This window comes from Pleurodeles waltl, chromosome 5 (genome assembly GCF_031143425.1).
Source record: "Pleurodeles waltl isolate 20211129_DDA chromosome 5, aPleWal1.hap1.20221129, whole genome shotgun sequence".
NCBI lineage: Eukaryota > Metazoa > Chordata > Amphibia > Caudata > Salamandridae > Pleurodeles > Pleurodeles waltl.
In genome coordinates this window covers 1,768,521,005-1,768,544,503 of record NC_090444.1, presented here as the reverse complement: position 1 = coordinate 1,768,544,503, position 23,499 = coordinate 1,768,521,005, and the positions used below count along the sequence as shown (strand labels likewise).

The window sequence follows — 23,499 nt, the reverse complement described above, 5'->3', positions numbered from 1 at the left end:
ATCACTCCACCCAGGCAGGATGGACATTCCAGAGTGGGAAGCTTCAAAGGGAATGGCAGAGTTGTCCATCACCCCTGTCCTGACCCCACTTTTGCGGAAGCACAGGTGGGAAAATTAGGCATATTAGGAGGTGTGCCCACTTTGTGCCAATCCCACACCTAAGGTGGACGAGCTGAAGTGGAAAAATCTTGTTTGGAAGGAATTAGGCCACTAGATTTAGGGTTATGCCTACTTCCCACATAAGTGATCATTGAAGGGGTGCAGTTACCCTGAAGGTGGGCAGTCCATTTGCTACCACCTGCACTCCTTGTAACACCCCTAAATTGAGTATTTAGGTTGCACCGCTGAATCCTAGAACTCAGATCCTGCCAACCTAAAAAGACAAGGGCAAAAAAAGTTGCACCCACAGAAGAGTAAAAGAGGAAGCAGCTGACCATGCCGGACTGCCTGCTGACCTCAAAGGACTCTGCCCAGAAAGTCGACTCATACTGCCTTCCATAAAGACTCCAGTCTCCGGTGAGTAGTGGACCTGCTCTGCAAGAAAAACTTTAAAAAAGGAACCCTGCAGCTGCTGGAACCTCAGAAACCCGACACCTGAAGTCCACATCCCGAGGTGACGCTAGCCAACAGTGCCAAAGTGGTTCTCCAGCTGCCCAGAGACCAAGTCCAGTTTGGTTTCACTCATCTTGGACTCACTTGAGACGCATGCAGTCTCTGCACGCAGGCCTCCTCTCCCGCAGCCTAGTGGGGAGAGAAAACCGGACACCTCCAGCAGCCACTGCACCCTTCATGCCTGACCCAATCCGAGGTGGGTCACTGGTGCCAGCGACGCCCCCTGGCTCCTAAGAGCTCGAGTCCACCCTGGATCCACCTCTGACAGACTCCCTGACTGCGCCTGCAGCCTCAACACGCAGGATCCCCTGACTGGAAATGCTCTAGGACGAGAAAACCTGATGCCTAAAGATACCACTGCATCATGCGCCCCTCTGTTCAGGAGAAGAGGTCCAAAGGTGCACCTATGTCCCTGAACACCCAAAGTCTACTACCTACCTGCTTCTTGTCCCTAACTGGCTCCCTAGCTAAAGCGGCAGCCTGTTTGTCACAAGGTCCAACTCCCATAGAGAACCATTGAGCACTCAATGCCTTACTGCACCCCTGCACCCGGCCGCCCCGTGTGACCGGCTGGTGTGGTTCTGATCAGTGCCCACTACTTACCTTTGCTTCCTGAACTCGACCTCATAAGTCATTGTCAACCCCGTGTTTGCTGAACATTGTTTTCTTCCTTAGGATAACCTTGAGAGACCTTTGAAAATTGCACTTTGTTGATTTCTGAAACTGCAAAGTGTATATGCTTAAAAGTCTACTTGCCTGATTACGAAGTTCTTGGGTTTGAAACATATATATATATATATATATATATATATATATATATATATAGTATTGTTATTTTTCTAAATTTGTCTCTGATTTATTCTTTGAGTGTGTGACCCATTTATTGCCTCTGTGAGTACAACAAATGCTTAGCACTACACTCTGATAAGCCAAACCGCTTGTCCACACTACCAAAAAATAGAACATTAGTCCCATCTACTTTTGCCTTTGCAATACCAATTGGGGATCCATAGGACTCTCTGCACACTGTACTCCATTTTAGTATACTACATAAAGCCAGCTTCCTACACTCAGTCACATTATGCTGCCTGTGGTCTTCATTTACTGAATCAGTGGTCTTTGTGCAATATAGAGCCTTTATACATTTAAACTGGAGTTCGTATGTTCTTGTTGTTCAACCCAGCATTCCAACAAACCTGATTTTTTATTTCTATTGTAGTTGAGAAAATTAAATACACGTTTAAGAAAGGTGCTGTGTCATACAATATTTGTATCTTACTGAAAAAAATGTATACCTGGTAACCTAACCAGGTCTATTTATGCAATGTCCAAGGAAATTACCTGTAAAATGGAAGATTTGTCTGAATAATTTTGAAATTTATTAAATCGCTCTTAGACAAAGACGTGATGATGAGAGGAAAATTGATTTTTTTTTTATAAGCAAAAAGACAAGATTTTTTTTGATTACCTGCAAGAAATAGAACCACCCCAAAACGGTTTGGTTTTTGTCACAAAACCAAGACATTTGAGACAGTGGGTGAATACTTGGCTACGGTGCGCCAACGGGCAGCTGTTTTTGACCTTGAGAACACTGTGGATACTTGTTTGAGGGATCAGCTGGTTCCGGGACGTTTTTCAAAGAAGACTCTGGAGAAAGTTTTGGGTTCAAGAAATCCCGTGGCAGAGAAAGCGGATATAATGGCTAAAGGGACGGAAACATTCCTGCTTTCCTCTGGAGCATTCCCTCGTCGGGAGCAAGGGAGATATGTACAGACTGAAGTGATAGCAGAGAAATAATGAGAAAGAACATGAAGTTAGGGGCAAGACCGAGCAGTGTGTCAAATTACAAGTGTGGCTCAAAGATGTACATGGAAAATGTTCAGGTTGTCGAGTACAATGCAGGGAGTGTAGTAATTGTAGGAAAGTGGGTCATTTTGTGAGTGTGCATGGCAAATGATGATTTAGTGCGATTAAGCAGTATTACCTATTACCATTTCAGCAGACCACATGTTTGATAAGAATAGCTATTGCAAAGGAAATTTTAAATTCTGTTACGGACACTGAGGCGAGGATTATGCAATGGTTTTTTCATTTTATTGCCCAGCAGCTTAACAACGTTATCACCAACAATGGCAACGACTACAAATCCCATTTTGTCTTTTGGTTTATCAATACATTCAGCATATCTACCATAGAGTCCAGCATATAAAGCATCAATCGAGGACAATTACTTCCTCTTTCTTTGTATGATAGACTTCTTTCCATCGTTTTGGATTACATGTCCTGTTTCGAATCTGCACCTGTCACAGCAACAGCAGGAATAGGTTAATGATCGGAACACAGCTGATATTTTACTCAGTTGTGGAAATTGAAAACCTTTTAGACAATGCAGATAACCTTCAGTGAAAAATATAATATTAATCAAAGACAGATACTCATCCTCACAATCGGAATCCACCAAATGAATGGAGGGTCACTGAATAAGAATGAAAAGCTGTGAGGGATAGTCTTCGCCACTGTGCCCTTAATAGAATTGAAACTTTCTTTCACAATAGCTAGAAAATATTATATTCTGTGTCAGGACCGAAGGCTCAGTTTATGCAAGTTAAAAGCTGGTTAACCACTAGTGAGGCAATTCCAGGAATTGTTTTAAAATATAAAGTTTTGTAAGTCGATTCAGAGGAACAATCTGTCGCCCTGAGTATATCCTCCAGGTGTCCTCCCAACGCAATGGCTTTTGAGGCCATCGCCGCAGCCCAGCCGAGTGTGCATCAAAAGAAGAAGTGTCTATGCCAGCTTCTTGTATAACTCACTTCACCCATATGCTATAGTGGGTGCAGAAACCGGTTTGAATGCTTTCTTAAGTTCGATGAACAGTTGCTTTTTTTCCAGATGATGGTAGTCTTCCTTCATAGTTTCGTGGGCACAAAGGCACCATATCACACACAATTTAGGATGTGAAGGGAAAGCTGGGTAGTGTACCACTCTGGCATTACGTTTGATTCCCCTAGTGATAGCGAACAAAACCCCTTCTGGAGTAAAAATACGGCCTGTGATATCCAGAGCTTACACCTCAGACACTCTTCTGCAGGATATCAAGCATAAGAGCATTGCTAACTTACCTGATAGTTTCCATCATGACAAACCTTCATTGTCTTGCCATGATAGCAAAAGGAGCAGAACCACATTCACATCCCACAGAGAAATATACTGTGGTTTCAGCAGAGTGGAAAATCTAACCCCTCTGAGTAATCTGCATTCTAAGGGATCTTCCCCTACTGGTACTTCATGAAAAGGTCAAATGACCTGTTGACATGGTGGATCTACAGGCTTTAATAGTGCAATTTGTTAGCCCGCACCTGCCAATTCAGACAAAAAATTCACAGTGTGAACTACATTCACACCCATGGGATCAAGATCACACCACGCACCTCAGCAAGAACATCAACACCAAGCTGATCCATATTGTTTGATCATAAAGTTGGCCCAAGCTCTTCTGATGAGCAGCACAGCTTGTGATGAAATGCTTGGGACATCCCAATATCCCCTGTAATCTTCCACACCATCAGACGGACAGTGCCATCCTGAACTAACTGGTGAAAGTTGCCATGTCTGTCCGTCAAAAGAAGATGAGTCTATGGAAGTGGGGTTGTAAAATCCATAGAAAGTTTCAGAAGAACTGGGTACCAAGCTTGCGTCTTCCCTAAAGGTGTTACCAGGATCACCTGCGCTCTCTGCCATCTGACCATTGCTGTGAATATGCCAATCACTGAAAATGGTGAGAAGGCATATTCCTGAAATTTACTCCAATCCTGTGGGAAAGCGTCCATTGTTTTGGCCAGTGGGACTGGACGCCAGCTAAAAAAGCAGGGCAGTTGATGACTGAGTCTGGACGCAAAAAAATCTGTTGAATAGGGGCCCGTCTGATTCACATGACCATGAAGATACTCCGTTGTGACTGATATCTTGTGTGTCAGACAGTTGGTCCAGAAATCCCTCTGTAAATCTGCAAATGCTTTAGAGCGGGTGCCTCCCAGACGGTTTATATACTGAACCGCCGACACGTTGTCCATGTTCAGAAGGATCAAACAGGCCTATCTGTTGGCTGCCAGACTCCGAATTGTAAAAGAGCCTGCCAGAAGTTCTAAACGATTGATGTGAAGGGATTCTTTGTCACCTGACCACAGTCTGTCGGTGGTAACCTCACCGCATCATGCCCCAAGTCTTGGCTGCCTACCTAATATGTGTAGGAAGTTGGCTCTATATGTACTATTTCAAAGTAAGAAATAGCATGCCCAGAGTCCAAGGGTTCCCCTTAGAGGTAAGATAGTGGCAAAAAGAGATAATTCTAATGCTCTATTTTGTGGTAGTGTGGTCGAGCAGTAGGCTTATCAGAGGGTAGTGTTAAGCATTTGTTGTACACACACAGGCAATAAATGGGGAACACACACTCAGACAATTCCAGGCCAGTAGTTTTTTATATAGAAAAATATCTTTTCTTAGTTTATTTTAAGAACCACAGGTTCAAGATTTACAAACAATACTTTAAATGAAAGGTATTTCACTTAGGAACGTTAGGAACTTTGAATTAGCAAAATAGTATATACAGTTTTCACACAATTGGCAATAAGCTATTTTAAAACTAGACACAGTGCAATTTTCAACAGTACCTGGGGGAGGTAAGTGTTTGTTAGTTTTGCAGGTAAGTAAACCATCTACAGGGTTCAAAGTTGGGTCCAAGGTAGCCCACCGTTGGGGGTTCAGGGCAACCCCAAAGTTACCACACCAGCAGCTCAGGGCCGGTCAGGTGCAGAGGTCAAAGTGGTGGTGCCCAAAACACATGGGCTTCAATGGAGAAGGGGGTGCCCCGGTTCCAGTCTGCCAGCAGGTAAGTACCCGTGTCTTCGGAGGGCAGACCAGGGGGGTTTTGTAGGGCACGGGGGGGGACACAAGTCAGCACAAAAAGTACACCCTCAGCGGCACGGGGGCGGCCGGGTGCAGTGTGCAAACAGGCGTCGAGTTTGCAATGGAGTTCAATGGGAGACCAAGGGGTCTCTTCAGCGATGCAGGCAGGCAAGGGGGGGGGCTCCTCGGGGTAGCCACCACCTGGGCAAGGGAGAGGGGCACCTGAGGGTCGCTCCTGCACTGGAGGTCGGATCCTTCAGGTCCTGGGGGCTGCGGGTGCAGTGTCCTTACCAGGCGTCTGGTCTTTGAGGCAGGCAGTCGCGGTCAGGGGGAGCCTCTGGATTCCCTTTGCAGGCGTCGCTGTGGGGGCTCAGGAGTGTCAGCTCTGGCTACTCACGGGCTCGCAGTCGCCAGGGAGTCCTCCCTGTAGTGTTTGTTCTCCACAAGTCGAGCCGGGGCCGTCTGGTGCAGAGTGGAAAGTCTCACACTTCCGGCAGGAAACGTGTGTTCTTTCAGAGTTGCTTCTTTGTTGCAAAGATGCTTCTTTCTTGGAGCAGAGCCGCTGTCCTCGGGAGTTCTTGGTCCTTTTAGCTGCAGGGTAGTCCTCTGAGGCTTCAGAGGTCGGTGGACCCTGTGGAACGCGTCGATGGAGCAGTTCTTTTGAAGTGGGGAGACAGGCCGGTAGAGCTGGGGCCAAAGCAGTTGGTGTCTCCGTCTTCTCTGCAGGTTTTTCAGCTCAGCAGTCCTTCTTCGTCTTAGGTTGCAGGAATCTATCTTGCTAGGTTCTGGGAGCCCCTAAATACTCAATTTAGGGGTGTGTTTAGGTCTGGGAGGGCAGTAGCCAATGGCTACTGCCCTTGAGGGTGGCTACACCCTCTTTGTGCCTCTTCCCTGAGGGGAGGGGGGCACATCCCTATTCCTATTGGGGGAATCCTCCAAAATCAAGATGGAGGATTTCTAAAGGCAGGGGTCACCTCAGCTCAGGACACCTTAGGGACTGTCCTGACTGGTAGGTGACTCCTCCTTGTTTTTCTCATTATCTCTCCTGGACTTGCCGCCAAAAGTGGGGGCTGTGTCCAGGGGACGGGCATCTCCACTAGCTGGAGTGCCCTGGGGCATTGTAACACGAAGCCTGAGCCTTTGAGGCTCACTGCTAGGTGATACAGTTCCTGCAGGGGGGAGATGTGAAGCACCTCCACCCAGAGCAGGCTTTTGTTTCTGTCCTCAGAGAGCACAAAGGCCCTCAACACATGGGGTCAGAAACTCGTCTCTCAGCAGCAGGCTGGCACAGACCAGTCAGTCCTGCACTGAACAATTGGGTAAGATACAGGGGGCATCTCTAAGATGCTATCTGTGTGCATTTTTTAATAAATCCAACACTGGCATCAGTGTGGGTTTATTATTCTGAGAAGTTTGATACCAAACTTCCTAATATTCAGTGTAGCCATTATGGAGCTGTGGAGTTCGTTTTTGACAGACTCCCAGAGAATATACTCTTATGGCTACCCTGCACTTACAATGTCTAAGGTTTTGCTTAGACACTGTAGGGGCATAGTGCTCATGCACCTAGGCCCTCACCTGTGGTATAGTGCACCCTGCCCTAGGGCTGTAAGGCCTGCCAGAGGGGTGACTTACCTATGCCACAGGCAGTGTGAGGTTGGTATGGCACCCTGAGGGGAGTGCCATGTCGACTTAGTCATTTTCTCCCCACCAGCACACACAAGCTGGCAAGCGGTGTGTCTGTGCTGAGTGAGGGGTCCCTAGGGTGGCATAAGACATGCTGCAGCCCTTAGAGACCTTCCCTGGCATCAGGGCCCTTGGTACCAGTTACAAGGGACTTACCTGGGTGCCAGGGTTGTGCCAATTGTGGAGACAATGGTACATTTTAGGTGAAAGAACACTGGTGCTGGGGCCTGGTTAGCGGGGTCCCAGCACACTTCTCAGTCAAGTCAGCATCAGTATCAGGTCAAAAGTGGGGGGTAACTGCAACAGGGAGCCATTTCCTTACAATATGGCTCTGCTATTCCAAGCCTGTATGTGATCTAGCCACCAACGGATCTCCATCCTTGCTTCCAACGAGAAACTTACCTCCTGAGTGTAGGTGAGGCCTCTCCTGAGATGCACAGCCTTTAACTGTTGGAGTGATCTGTAATGTAGTGGTCCCAGAAAGATTGCTTTAGTAGACTATGAAAGCTGTCCAACAATTCTTCGACAATTTTGTCGAAGAAACACGTGTTCCTTTTCCAAAGGCCTGCACAGCTCTCTGTGGTTGAGGAGTATTTTCTTGTGGGCAGTTTGAGGAATTGATCAACTGTATCGATCTCGAAACCTAGAAAAAAACATTTTTGCGAAGGAGTACGCTCAGACTTCTGATCGTTGATGGTAAACCCAGACTTTGAAGAAGCAGGATTGTCCGCTGTAACTGTATTTCCAGTTTGGCTCGATCCTGATTCATCAGCAGGATATTGTCCTAATAAACAATGAGTTTGATTCCTCTCGCCCGAAGCCAAGCTACAGCCAGCTGCAACACCTTGGTGAAGCACCATGGAGCAGAGGAGAGACCGAAAGTGAGGCATGTGAATTCAAATTTCTGATGGATACAACTACCTGTGGATTCCTCACCTAATGAATACTCCCATGGCGCCAGCATTCGACGGAAATCTTCTTACTAGTCTCTGCACGTCGACGAGGACGTCACTCTAGCCCACGCGACGCCGTCTGACGTCATACAGGCAATAAGAGGTCCTCGACGACGTGCGGACGTCAGTTCCCTTTTTTCCGTGCATTCGAAACGGTTATCTTCGAGGGAGCAACTGTTACTTTTGTGGTTACAGTGTATTTTTGCTGCGTAGTCTTTCGCTGTGGTAATAATGTCGCAGAGAAAGTCTGGATTCAAGCCTTGTCGTGAGTGTGGAGGCAAGATGTCGGTGACGGATCCTCATTCCGATTGCCTTTGGTGTTTGAGCTCCGACCACGACGTCTCGACTTGTGATTCATGCCAGCACATGAATCCAAAGGCCCTCAAGGAACGTGAGGCGAAGCTGTTTATGGCGAAATCGAAGGAGAAGCATCACAAGAAGTCTTCTTCTCCAAGACATCGGCGTCATCGAGACTCCCGGCGCCGTAGAGAATCTCGGCGTCATTTGAAGGAGACTCGTTCCAGGTCTTCGGATCGGCGCCGAAGAACATGGGAGATCAGTCCCACGGTTACGCCGCATCCTTCGACGCCGTTGCCCTCTCCGGCGTCTCCAACTTCACCTGGACAGGCGTCGGTGATTGAGGTATTGGAGCCTCAGGTGTTTTCTCCGGCGTTGCAGACGTCGAGGTTGGGGTCGCCTCCGAGACAGGCACCCCAGTATCCGGCTTTTCCCACCCCTGGAGCCGATAGTTCCGCATTCTTGAATGCGATGTATGCCATCTTCCAACAGATGGCTCCAGGGGGTGCTCCGGCTGGGCCTTTGTCCTTTTCATTGGGTGATCCTGCGCCTCTTCGGCCGGCACCCTTTATGCCCTTTCTCCCTTTTGGGAACGTGGGCTCGGCGCCAGTGTCGGCGCCGGTGGCCGCTCCGGTGGCTTCAGAAGGATTGGCCCCGGGGATTTCCATCCCGTCGACGTCGGGATTTCGGCCTGTGACTCCGGTGGATCCATCTGCTTCAGCTGCTCTTTCGTCGGCGCCGAAGTTACCTGTAGCGCCGGACGCGGCGTTGGTGGCTTCTGAAGATCGGCGCCGATCTTCGACTTCGGCGGAGGCATTATCGACTCCGCGTATTGAACAACGACTTCATTCGAGGAGACGTGCTCTCCGTGTATTAGAGGAGCAGGAGTACCAACGAGCCCTGGAGGAAGGAGAGCTAGAGGACTCGGGTGATGGGCTGCGTGGTCTGGAGTCGGCCAGTGGGCTGGACACTTCCCCTGAGTGGGATCTTTCGTCCCCGGGAGAATACACTGAGGAGGCTGCTTCCTTTCATGCAGTGGTACGGAAGGCAGCTAGTTTTTTGGACCTGCCTTTGCCGGTGGTGGAGGCTAAACAAAACCTTTTAACAGAGGTGCTACATCCGGCCTCAGCTGCGGCGGAGCCTCTTTTGCCATTTAATGACGCTCTGCTGGATCCGGTGTTAGAGGTGTGGAAGAGGCCGGCATCTTCCCCAGCAGTTCACAGAGCCGTGGCCAGGAGGTATCGGGCGGCTCCGACTGACCCTGGTTTTCTATCTAGACACCCTACGCCGGAGAGCTTGGTTGTGCAGGCCTCCTGTTCATCCAAGTCAGCGCCTGGTTCTTTCCCGACGGTGCCTGGGGACAGAGATTCTAAGAAACTAGAGGCGCAGTCCAAGAAGATTTTTTCATCCTGCAGTCTGGCGTTAAAAGCCACCAATGCAACCTGTATCCTGGGGAGGTATATTCATGCTCTGATGGATGACATTTCCTCATCATTTACAGAGCTTCCCCAGGGTCTTTTGGATCTTGTTTCAAATGCCCAGGCTGCTGCGACCCAGATTATCCAGACGGGACTGGATACCACCGACTCGGTAGCCAGAGCAATGGGCACAACTGTGGTGGCAAGGAGACAGGCCTGGCTCCGTAACTCGGGCTTTTCTGCGGATGTACAGTCCACATTGTTGGATCTCCCGTTTGATGGGGACAAACTGTTTGGAGCCAAGGCTGATTCGGCCTTGGAACGTTTTAAGGAAAGCAGGGCCACGGCTAAGTCGTTAGGGCTCCAAGCTCCTTCTTCCACGGCCTCTTCCATATTTTTCAGGAGGTTTCGTGGATTTGGGCGTGGCTCTTCCTCCTCTTCCTTTCGGGGAAGATATCAGCAACCTGCCTCTTCCCATCCCTATAGATCTTTTAGGGGGAGAGGTAGGGTCCGCACTAGAGGAGCCTCTCAGCAGCACTCTGCCTCTTCCTCATCCTCTGGCGGGGTGCAGCAGGGGAAGCAGCCTTAGGCTTCCACCATTTCCCACTCACTCCTCTCCTGTAGGGGGAAGATTACAGCATTTTCTCACCAAATGGAAGACTGTTACAACGGACACTTGGGTTCTCAGTATTGTGGGAAAAGGCTACACCCTTCCCTTTCGGGAGTTCCCGCCCCTCATCCCGCCCCGTCCTTCTTATTGTTCAGAAGAACACCTCCTGTTGCTAGAACAGGAGGTACAAGCCCTCCTTTCTAAGGGCGCGGTGGAGTTGGTCCCAGAGCAGGAAAGGGGTCGAGGATGTTACTCAAGGTATTTCCTGATTCCCAAGAAGGATGGTCGTTTGAGACCAATCCTGGACCTGAGGATCTTGAATTGGTTCCTCAAGCAGGAAAAGTTCAAGATGCTGACCCTAGCACAGGTGCTCTTGGCGTTGAACAAGGAAGACTGGATGGTGTCTGTCGACTTGCAGGATGCTTACTTTCATATCCCGATACTCAAGTCACACAGGAAGTATCTCCGGTTTGTGGTGGGATCGCAGCACTATCAGTTTGCGGTCCTTCCGTTTGGTCTTACTTCAGCACCTCGAGTCTTCACGAAGGTGATGTCGGTGGTTGCGGCAGAGCTCAGAAGGAAGGGGATAGCAGTATTCCCTTACTTGGACGACTGGTTGATCAAAGCCAAGTCCCCGGAGCTTGTGTCGCATCATCTGCAGTCAACAACCCAGTTGTCGTTCGACCTGGGTTTTTCGGTGAACGAGCCCAAATCTCACCTAGAGCCCTCTCAGCGCCTCCTGTTCATAGGGGCAGTACTGGATACAACATTGGGTCGGGCCTTTCCTCCGCCTCAGCGGATTCAAGATATTCAGGATTTGGTTCCAATGTTTCGAAATGGAGCGGTAGTTCCAGTCCTCAAGGTCCTTCGTCTGCTCGGTCTGTTTGCCTCCTGCATTCTGTTGGTCACGCATGCTCGCTGGCACATGAGGGCTCTTCAGTGGTGCCTCCGAAGGCAGTGGTCTCAACACAAAGGGGATCTAGAGAGTACTGTCAAGATCTCCAGAGATGCTGCTGTGGATTTGAAGTGGTGGATTGCAAGCAACAATCTTTCACAAGGAAAGCCGTTCCAGCAGTCGCCACCAGTGGCCACAGTCATAACGGATGCTTCCACTCTAGGGTGGGGAGCTCATCTGGGGGATCTGGAGATCAAAGGTCTTTGGTCTCCAGAGGAACAGATGTTTCACATCAATCTGTTAGAGTTACGGGCTGTACGTCTGGCTCTCAAGGCCTTCCTCCCTTCCCTTCGTGGTCAGTCGGTACAGGTCCTAACGGACAATACTACCACGATGTGGTACATAAACAAGCAGGGAGGAGTGGGGTCGTACCTTCTCTGCAGAGAAGCTCTTCGACTATGGTCCTGGGCAAAGGACCATCAGATTTGCTTGATAGCAAACCATCTGGCCGGAGTTTTGAACGTGCGTGCGGACAGTCTCAGTCGCCATTTCTCGGCAGACCACGAGTGGCGTCTCCATCCAGATCAAGTCCGTTTAATCTTCCAGAGGTGGGGGTTTCCTCAGGTAGATCTGTTTGCCACTCGAGAGAACGCGCATTGTCCGTTATTCTGCAGTCTCCAGTATCCGATGCAGGGAGCGTTGGGGGACGCGTTTCAAATAACCTGGTGCGGCCAGTTGCTTTACGCGTTTCCTCCCATACCCTTGATTCCTCGAGTATTGAGGAAGATTCGCCAGGACCGGGCTCTAGTCATCCTAATAGCTCCGGATTGGCCAAGGAGGGTATGGTACTCCGACCTTCTCCAACTCTCAATGTGCCCTCCGCTCTGTCTCCCTTTCAGGGCAGACCTCCTCTCGCAGTCGCAGGGGCAGGTTCTACACCCCAACCTCCAGAGTCTGCACCTACATGCCTGGAGATTGAACGGGGCAACCTGAGTTCCTTCTCTCTCCCACCTGAGGTAGTGGATGTTATATTAGCGGCCAGGCGACACTCCACTAAATCTATCTACGCTAATAGATGGTCTAAATTTGTTGCGTGGTGTGGAGAGAGGCAGATTGATCCTTTGCATGCTCATCTATCGGACTTTTTGTCTTTTGCTCTGTCTCTAGCGCAGAAAGGTTGTGCAGTGGCTACCATTAAGGGTTATTTATCGGCCTTGTCAGCCTTCATATGTCTTCCAGACCAACCATCTTTATTTAAATCCCCTATTGTTATCAGATTCTTGAAAGGTCTTCTAAATAAATATCCTCCAAAGCCATTCGTTATGCCGCAATGGGATTTGTCCTTGGTCCTGACTTTCCTTATGGGGTCCCCTTTTGAACCTATGCATTCTTGCCCCTTAAGGTATTTGGTTTTAAAAACAGTCTTCCTGATAGCTATAACATCAGCAAGGAGAGTGAGTGAGTTGCAGGCCTTATCAGTAAAGCCCCCTTATACAACTTTTTATGGGGATAAGGTGGTGTTGAGGACCAAGGCTGCTTTCCTCCCGAAGGTTGTTTCACCTTTCCATTTGGCTCAGGCAATTACTTTGTCCACGTTCTATCCTCCGCCTCATCCTTCCAAAGAGGAAGAAAGACTGCACCGTCTGGACCCAAAGAGGGCGTTGAGCTTTTTTATTGATAGAACAAAGGATTTCAGGCTGGAGGATCAGCTGTTTATTGGATACGTGGGCAAGAGGAGAGGAAAGGCAGTCCACAAGAGAACACTATCCAGGTGGGTTGTTCTTTGCATTAAAATCTGTTACTCTTTGGCAAAGAAGGATCCTCCTGAGGGCATTAGAGCTCATTCCACCAGAGCTAAGTCGGCCACTTCGACCTTGGCCAGAGGTGTTCCTGTGGTCGACATCTGCAAGGCCGCAACTTGGTCGTCCCTTCACACTTTTGCAAAACATTACTGTTTGGATTCTGAGGTTAGAAGGGATGGCCATTTTGCACGGTCAGTGCTGCAGGATTTCTTGGTTTGACCATTTAGGCACCCACCGCCGGGCGTGGTACTGCTTTGGGACTCTATTCATTAGGTGAGGAATCCACAGGTAGTTGTATCCATCAGAAGAACGAGTTACTTACCTTCGGTAACGACTTTTCTGGTGGATACATTAGCTACCTGTGGATTCCTCACGGTCCCACCCGCCTCCCCGTTGCCTTTCTGGTTTTGCCAAGTAATCCTTGAGTACGCTCCTCTTGGTCTTTGAGGGTGCAATAGATGTTGTATATATATTATATGTATATATGTATATATCTTTGTGTATATACTTGATGTGTAGATATATATTTTAAAAAGAGAGAGTTATATATATATATATATAAAATATTTACAGTTATTCATGCAATGTTGTGTATTTTTACAATGTAATGGGATGTTGCCTTGCTCTTTCATTGCATTGCCTGGTTGTTCTCATGCACGTAAAAAATGATTGGTACTGACGTCCGCACGTCGTCGAGGACCTCTTATTGCCTGTATGACGTCAGACGGCGTCGCGTGGGCTAGAGTGACGTCCTCGTCGACGTGCAGAGACTAGTAAGAAGATTTCCGTCGAATGCTGGCGCCATGGGAGTATTCATTAGGTGAGGAATCCGCAGGTAGCTAATGTATCCACCAGAAAAGTCGTTACCGAAGGTAAGTAACTCGTTCATCTGATCTCTCCACATGAATTGTAGAAACCAGTGGTGAGGGGAAAGATCGGTACCATGAGGTAAGCGTCCTTCAATTCCAGCCTGACCAGCCAATCGTTTGGTAGGAGGTTATCCCATAAGAAGTGGATGCCCTCCAATTTGAAAGCCGTTAAATTGCCCACTGAAGAAATCTGTGTAAATTGATGACTGGACAAAACCCTTTCTTTTCCGCCAGGAATATGTTGTTCCTGAAACCCCTAGGGTGGTGGATCATGGGAGCGATCGTTCCTTTGTATAATAGATCCTGCAACTTCTGATCGACGACCTGCATCCCTTCTCGTGAAAACACTAGGGAACAGAGTTCCCGACCTTGTTGAGGGGTGCTGTAGAACTCTGTGTGCAAACCTATCACTATTTGTAGCAACCTAAGCATCCCTTTGTTATTTATTTTACTATTTATTCAACTTGGTATAGCATGCAACTCGCTACCAAAGGAGTATCTCAGCTCTTATGATGCAGGCATGGGCGGGCACAATCAGAACAACCATGTTTTCAGCATTTTCTTAAAGACCCGGAAGTCTGAGCCGAGTGAATGTGAGGAGGGAGTTTGCTCCAATTGAATGGGATAAGTAGGAGAAGAACCTGCCCCCATGTCTGTTAGTGTGACTGCGCGGGGTCTGGAGAAGAGTCTTATTTGAGGACTGTAGCTGCCTAGAGAGCTGATAGTGTCTGAGCCTGGAATGCAGAAGGGCCAGTTGAGCCTTGTAAAAGGCCTTGTGTGTCAGACAACATAGTTTGTAAACGGTGCGTTTTGTGACGGGCAGGCAGTGCAGGTTGTCCAGAGTAGGCACGGAAGGAATTTGCAGAGGAAGATTACAGATGAGCCAGGCTGCAGTGTTCTGCACCACTTCCAGTTTAGCCACAAGAGTAGTTAGTGACCACCCGTAGAGCATTCCCATAATCAAGTCAACTGATTATGAGAGCTTGGACAAGACTTTTCCTGGAGGTAGAAAGCAACCAGGGGAAGACTTTTTTTAAGGGCCTCATAGTGGCGAAGCGCATACCAGAAGTAGAGTTAACTTGGTATCTCATGGACAGTGTGTGGTCGATCTTTACTCTCAGATTTTTCACCACATGCTTAGGCAGAGGGGCTGTTCCAAGTTCAGGAGGCCACCAGTCTGCTGACCAAAGCCCTTGGGCTCAGCCAAATAGTACGATTTCAGATTTGGCACTGTTAAGTTGGAAGCAATTCAATGCCATCCAATCGGCAAGTTCTGTCATGCAATGAGCGAAGTCGGATTTTACTTTGGGCCGAAAGAAATAAGAAGTTGCGTGTCATCTGCGATCTCTACACTACGCTTTTACAATCTGAGCCAGAGGAGATACGTACATTAAAAAGTATAGGGCTTAGACACGAGGCCTGTGGGACCCCTTTAGACGTGTGCACCGTTCTGGATTTGAAAGGGCTCAGGCACACATTCTGTGTAAGATTGTCAAGGAAGTCCATTAGCCAGCATAGCCCTCTTCCATGGATACCTGCAGAATGCAGTCTGCAGATAAGAATAGAGTGGGAAACTGTGTCAAATGCAGTAGATAATTCCAGTAACACGTGCAATACTGGAGATCCGGCATCAAGGGAAAGACTGATGTTGTCTATTACTGTCAGCAACGCTGTCTCCGTACTATGATGGGCTCGGAAATCTGACAAGTTGGCTGTTGATGAAGGTTTCTAGGGTTGTTGCCAACAGGGGTAACAGCAAGATTGGCCTATAATTGTCTAGGAGTTCTGTAGTTAAAGAGGGTTTTTTCAAGAGTGGGGAGGCTTGCGCATGTTTCCATTCTATCTGCAGTTTTGCAGAGCTGATAGAAAGATTGAACGGCGTTACGATGAAAGATGCCAAGTGGTGTACTAAGCTGGACATCATCGGGGTGGGGACAGGTGTCATAGGGGGAGACAGACTTGATCTGGTTTAGCCATCTCGGGCCTGTTCAGTAGAGCAGAGATTGAAGTCCTTCAATCTTGCAGTCGCCTTAAGATGTGAAAAATCAGATCAAATCCCATCTCTGAGCTAGCTGAGCAGATCAGGAAACTCTTATAGGTGGTGTCAACTCTCTCTTTGAAGAAATTGGCAAGGGAGTCACAATGACTTTGAAATGCCGGAATAGTGGTTGCGAGGGCATGGGGGTGGGGGTCAAAAAAGTATTTAATGCTTTATATGGGCACCTGGTGGAGTTGCTTGCTTGAGCAGTGGTCCTAGATATATGCGCTTTCTGTGCTGCCTTGATCTTATTGTGTTAGATCATTAGAGCCTGATACATGGATTTGTCCATAGGGGATTTAGAGAAGCACCATCTGCGCTTCAGCCATTTTCACTTGGATTTTTCTTGGCGTAACGTATCTGAAAACCAAGGAGTTTGGTGCCTAGTGCGATCCCATATTCGAATTGACGTCTGAGTGATTCCCATGTTTGAATGAACCATCACAACCTGCCTCCCACCTATGGTAGGGAAAAAGGGATATTACTTCTCGTCATTTCTAGCTCCTCAGACATTTCCCAAGCCCCGCCGGCCACAACTACAAGTTGGGTAGAGGCTTCTATATTTCATTTGATCCTGCCACTTAAGGGACCGTCTGGTTTGGAGCTTGTTGGGGTTGGAGTTAAAGTTGCGGCACCTATCTCTTCCGGCCCAGCTAAAAACCTTTCGGTTAAAGACTTTACAGATAGACTGATGGGCCTTATCCAAAGAAGAAAGTGGTCACAAATTTTGTGAGTTCTTTAATGAAGGGGTCTCCGAAGTGCTCTCTTCTGCCACTGCCTCCGCTTCTGTGGTGGCCAGTTCGCCCGACTTTGGATCAATCTTAATTAGCAAAGAGCGTCTGGGCTCAGTGGACAATGCGCAATTGGCGTAGCCCAGGAAGCATATAGCACGCTGGGCCCATGCAGAGAGGATGACAGGATCATTTGATCACTTGATTCACTGGGAGCCTCTGCCATATTGAAGATTTTCGTGAGTGGCCCCAGGATATCAAGGACCTTGTCCTGATAGGATCTACAGGCTCAGTACAAACCCTTTTTAGGATTTTCAATACATTTTGTGCCATAGGTTGCCATTTTCCCAACACTCTCTAGGGTGCAGGACACTTTGCCCACTAAGGAAGGTCGTGGGCACTCCGCTCTGAATCTACCTCTGACTTCCTTCTTCGTTGATTTACAAATTCTGGACGCAACATGGCCACTTTGTTGGCAAGAACCCAGTTTGCTGAGCAGGGATGATATAGCTCATCTGGATGAAAGAGATCTGGATGAAAGAGATCTTGTATATCAGTCACCTCTTGTGCATAGGTACCCTGCTCAACCAGCCTGGACCTTTTGGCGGCGCCTTCACGTCAACACAGTCTACAAGGACCTGGTTCTTCGCTAGAGTCCTCATCAGTGTTCTCAGAGTCTTCCCAGGCATCATCATCATCTAGCTCCCAGGGGGAGTAGGAATCGTCGTCATCGGGGTAATCCCAGGCTGGGTATCAGACTCCTGTGTCAAGGCACTGATGCGTTCCCTGAAGAATGCGTGCGTAGCCTTTCAGAAGCATCTGTCGTTGGGGGTGCAGCTCGGCCCTTAGGTTTTTGTTCACCCTAACGGGTCTCCGGAGTGTCATTGGGGGTTATGGTCCCCACACCCTCCCTTTGCGGGGGTATGATATTTCATTGGGCTATAAGTTGTATAATTTGCTTACTCGGGGGTTTTAAACCGATGAAATCACCCTCTGTAGAGTGACATCAGTGGTGTCCACCTGCTCAAGATGAATGTGAAGGTGAGGTTGTTCCTCATTCCCCACCCTCTACCCCCCACCTACCAGAATTCAGGATTAGCAGCTGCCATGGAGATCGGGCCCAGTAGAGGCCTGAGATGTAGGTGGAAGTCAAAGTATAGAATTCCCCTTAGGGAGCAACACTTCAAGAATACAAATATAAATATGATTCCCCGTGAACTGTCTTGGGTAACGCAGGTGTGTACGCGCTGTGATCAACAGTTACACTGCTCGAGACAAAAAAGGGAGAAAAACATCATAATGAAGGGAGTCCGATTGTTACTTGTTCCGTGTCCACTCAGACCGGTATTCCCTCACACGGGAAGCAAATCAATGAACCTCGCCCATACTCCAACAGGAATTTGAAGAATGCTAAGAATGCAGAGCTTCCCTCATGTGCACTGCGGCCCCTTGAGGCAGCATGCACTATAAAAATGGTTGGAATGTAGAAGCTCAGCCACACACCCTGCGCACTTTAGATGGTCCAACAGAGATTAAAGCTGCTGACTACCAAGGCCAGCAGCCGTGCTGCGGGAATGCATACATAAGTGATTTCAAGCAAAATATGCTGAGACACTGTCAGAATGGATAAAACTGTATATAAGTGTAAAAACCAATACATCATGTTGCAACCAGAATAGATTAGTATTCGAACTACAGCATTATAAAGGATCAAAGAAAAGCACTTATCTTGCTGCTGAGCAGCAAAGAAAGAGGAAGTGCATGTCCTTGATCAATGCTTTTGATGCTGGGCTCTATGGTTGATATGTTGAATGTATTGTTAAACCAAAGACCCATGGGATTTGTAGTCTTTGTCATTGTTGGTGATAGCATTTTTAAACTGCTGAGTAATAAAATGAAGAAAGTATTGCATAATCTGGATCTCCGGTCATGATGTAGAATTGGGGAAACTAAAAATTTATTCTGACTAACGTAAATTCTATAGGGTTGTAAGATTTCGTTATTGAAATTTTGTTTTTTAAGAGAGTCTATAGTTAATGGCAAAACATAGTCAGACCAAAACTTATGTAGCGAATAAAGGCAGAGACATCATGGGCTGGAAAGAATGAACCCAGTTTGTTTAGGTGATGAAATGCAATCTTAAGTGCAGCTGTGTTGGTGCAGCACCATCAGAATCCAACGAGCGCAGAGAACATGTTATCAAACATTAAAAAGGTATTTGGGGGTAGGACTAGCTGTGTAAAGGGCTTTGCCCAAAAGATAATTTTTCAAAAGTAGCACACAAGGCTAGAAACATGCTTTGAGTTTTTGGATCAAATTGAGATTATTGTTGGGTTAAATGTAATGGCAACATTATTGCACCTGTTAATTCATCTGAAAGGATTTTCAGTATCGTTACAGCGAGGAATAAAGTGAGTGTGATAATGTTTGTGGACTGTCACATGGTACCCAAGATTCAGGAGATGCTCACACAGTTGGTGGTTGCCTGCATATTTTTAACTATCAACCCCAAATCAGCTTCTCATCAAGTAAAAGTCACAGAAAATTGTCAAGATTTGTTACTCCATATGGAGCATTTAAATATCTGACATTACTCTTTGGCCTCACATCTGCCTGTGGTATGTTTAGGAAACCAGTGGATGTACTTTTCAAGGAGTTTTGGGTGTACAGGCTGTTAAGGAAAGAATAGAATGCGAGGGAACCTTACTACCAGAGATATCAGTAGAGAGTGTTGCAGAACTATTTTTAGTTAGAGAGCAGTACAGGCTCCAGGTGCATGGACAGACTAGGTGAGAGTTCACCAGAAAACAAACTCTGCAAGTTTTAATCAAATGGGAAAACATGTTTAACAAGTCTTGAAGAGTTTGCCATCACAGTGCACCATCACGTATTTCACATTGTCAATAGCAACGTGACTTATAAAATACAGGGTCAGGTAAGAAATCTTGGGAACAGAGCAATAAACACTTACACACTCTGAGAAGGAAGGTAATGTTTTATCAAAGCTCTGTTGGGATTATGATAAGGGTAACCTAGAGGAGAGGGCACTTTTAAGGACACATATGATGTGGTGTTTATGTGAAAGAATTTTACATTTTTTTTTTATTCTGTTACTGTTATTGGTTTTCATGATACTATGTAGGAAGGCAGCATTTTTGTGACTATAATAAAGGACTGCCTGCGAGCAGCCTTTTGAGATCAGCTTTTCAGCTGAACGTAGGTAACTGGTCTCCTGGCTGTTGTGATTAAACCTACATTTGCCTTGCCAGAGAAGTCTTGTCTTTCTTTATTCCAGTTTTCCCCCAACAAAGCCTTCCATGATTTGATAATGACGTTTGCTGAGACACAAATGAGCATAATAAAGCATTGAAAAGGGTTCTGTCAATCTGCGTCATGAACATAAGGAAATACAAGTGTGTGAGTAAAGTGTCATATCATAGTGTTTTCATGGATGGAATCAAACCCATGAAGGATTTGGTGCAGGCAGATATACCAAGTCCAAAAACAGGCGAAACTCTTATTGCACTTTTATTGGTGTTCAGGAATATCATGTTTTTTTTGTGTGGACATCCTGTCTTGATAGCCATTAAAATCTTAATAAAGAAAAGAAAAACTGAAATGAGAAGGTACTCAAGAGGAAGTGTTCAGTAAGGTAAAATAAAAATATTTCAAAGACACTCTCTGAAACTGGTTGTGACTGTTGAAATGTGCTGTGTGATGCCAGTGCTATAGTCTTGGGTGCTGTCCTTTGTCACAGAGTGAATGGAAAAGAAAAAAAGATTGCATTTTTGTTGTGTACTTTGAAAGTGTTGGATATTCTTTACAGCACAATACAACATGAAGTGTATCGGGGCTATACACAAACCTAAAACACACCTGTGAGGAAGCAAAATTATAAACCAAACTTTGGACAGCCAAAGAAGATAAGGCAATATTGACTCCATATGATGTGATAAATCATTCCTGCTATACTGTGTTAATCAATATGGCTGAATTAAAATGCAAGAATATTACCTATTTGTCCACATTTTCTGTTTATTTGCTTAACTGGAGAAATATAAAAATATAAAAATTCTTGAAAATGGCTGATCCGGGACCTCCCAAATCTGTGGAGATATACTATCTTTTATGAATTAATAAGGAATACCTATGATGAAGACCTAGAATTACAGGTAATTAACTTTACCATCTTCTTGGGACAAAGCAACAGGGAGGGTACCATATTGCGCACCTTGTCATCAATATTTTAGTAAAACTTTTGAGTTGATTAAGACAGTGGGGCAGTAACAGGCATTCCATCGAGTCTTTACTGCGTTTGGGCTTAACAGAAATGGTGACGTCTTGTATGTCTGTCTGGGGCTACCAGGACACTTTTCCTCTTTAAATGCTGCACATACTACCAGTATTGCTGAGAATGTTTACCCAGTTTTAACATTTAACTTTTTACTGAACCCTTTCAAATATACAAACTGTTGCATACCACCCTTTTGAATTGTTCTGTTTTATTACTGATTCAATGTTATACACAACTGTGAGTGTCATTGATAGTTATCCCAAGCAATGCTACCTTCCAAGCTTCATAATCAATTAATGTTTTTGTTATTCAGCGTGTTTATGCAGGTGAGTGCTATATAATGCGCTGGCCTGAAAATCAGAATGTCGTAGGTTTAATTAAATGGCTGTTTCAAGTAGCAGTAAAAATCAGTGTTGCGGCGACTTTGATTTAAAAGTATCATCCAAGTTCAGTATTACAAAGATGGCATGTTTGAAAGAGAGTAACACATTATTTACGTTGCACCGTTTTTCTAAATCAGTGTTTCAGAAAATGTCACGTAAGAGGTTTGCAGCTGGTGAGGTTGTGATGGGTCGCTGGCCAGGAAGTAGTCTTTATTATGAAGTGAAAGTGGTGAGCCTGGATGCCTCCAGTCATCTTTACACAGTAAAATACAAAGACGGAACTACTTTGGAACTGAAAGAGAGCGACCTTAAGGTAAGTGAGTGTCAAATAGAGTAAAGGACACTACAGTGATAATCCATCTAGAATATTTTTACCAATGTGTAGCAATCTTTATTTTATGACTAGAAGTACTTGTGAACTCTCAGTTGATTGGCTCTGTTGATTTTACAAGGAGTGGGCCTTTTTAATGGTGTGCCCAGGACAATATTCTATATAAGAGGTCCTTAGATTAATTTTTGTTTTTGGTAAAATTAGTGTAAGGCATTGCAAGTGTTGGTTTTACTATACATGATTGTCCTGTCTATTGTTTCTCCTCGAAACTGACTGAGAGAGAGTAAACCAATCCTTAATGCAGCTATTTGTTATATTACTTTGTAGGTAATCCTAGGTCAAACTGACCTAGTTACCCTAGCTAGCGTACAACATTCCTCCAAAGGATTTTCACTTTTTTACTCTATTATTTTCCAACCCTGTGTTCTACAGGTGGATGTTTTAGAGGCCTACATGGGTGCACCGTTGGTGGATAAACGTGCATCATTTGATGGTAGTGCACCTTTAAGTGCAACAGAACCTCTTTAGTGCAGAGGCAGAGTACAAGAGTCGTACAGATCAGCACCATTGTCAAGGAGCCTACATTGGCCTAGGAGGTGTAGCTGTTCAAATAAAAGTTTAAGCTTCACTTCCTGACCCTCTTCGAAGTAGGATTCTGAGCATCGCCTGTCAGTTACTCTTTCCATTGCCAGCTTCCATGAACATTACATTTACTCTATTTAATAGATCCTTGCTGAAAGTGTGCCCAAAACTTTTCCGCCTCCTGTTCTGTATGTGGACGTTGTGATTGGGAACCAGCTTCTAATGTGCATGCCTGAAGTTCATAATAGTGTTCCACAGTCTTTTTTCTTTGAAGCTATGATGTTGTGTTGGGACTTGGGAAGGGGTTCTGGATGTTGCTGCTCGTGCGAGGGTCAGACCATAGCCCACTGCTTGTGCTCAATGACTCCTGGAACTCTGCATGTTGCTCCAGGCATAACCCATTGTAGAAGCTGGTGTGCTGCTCTGGTCTGCCCCCTTTCTCAATGGACTCCTTCTTGTGAAAATGCTCTGCAGTCTTCTGGGCAAAAGAAGCCAAACTAAAATCCAGCACTTCTCTGTGCTGGCCAGCTCTCTCTCACTCTGTGCCTACCATGTGGATGTAAGCTAGGCGGCACTCCACCCTACTTTCTCAGTTTGAGTTGCTCTCAAGAAGAGGAGGGCAGAGTTTTATGCTGATCAGTTGAGCACTTCTTGCCACTGGCCCATTTCCTTCCTCAGACAGAACACCCTCTCCAGGCCTCTGTGAGCACACTCATGATAATAAGAGCACAAAACACCATTGTCGAAAAAGGCACCAGCATCGACAAAGTCACATCTGCTGATGACTCCAGCAATTCCGACTGCAATAACAACTTATATCTCTACTGCCTAAATGACTGCCATTACCATGACTTTACTTCAAGCACCTACAAGCGCTTCTCTGCGGTTGTTGACTTAGGTGTTCGTATTTAGAATTGCAGCAGAACCATAGGCGAAGCTGTTGGATGAATCATCTGAGTCTGACCATGGAGAAAGTTTTCTCAGAGCAAAAATCTGACATAGATCAGATATCAAATATCTTCTAGAAAATGGTAAACAATCAGATGGAGCGCCTCAAGCTGAGGAAAATTATGATTGCAGATGACAAAGAAGA

The 23,499-nt window shown here is 46.4% G+C and overlaps 1 protein-coding gene across 2 annotated transcripts in view; it reads left to right on the top strand.

Moving 5' to 3' along the window:
- Positions 1-23,499, top strand: part of LBR (lamin B receptor) — a 489,903-nt gene that overhangs the window by 61,343 nt on the left and 405,061 nt on the right. For both annotated transcript variants that reach the window (XM_069236198.1, XM_069236197.1), the window contains exon 2: positions 21,631-21,806. In XM_069236198.1, coding sequence (XP_069092299.1) covers positions 21,642-21,806 — 165 coding nt within the window. In that variant the 5' untranslated portion in view covers positions 21,631-21,641. The remainder of the gene's footprint in view (positions 1-21,630; positions 21,807-23,499) is intronic.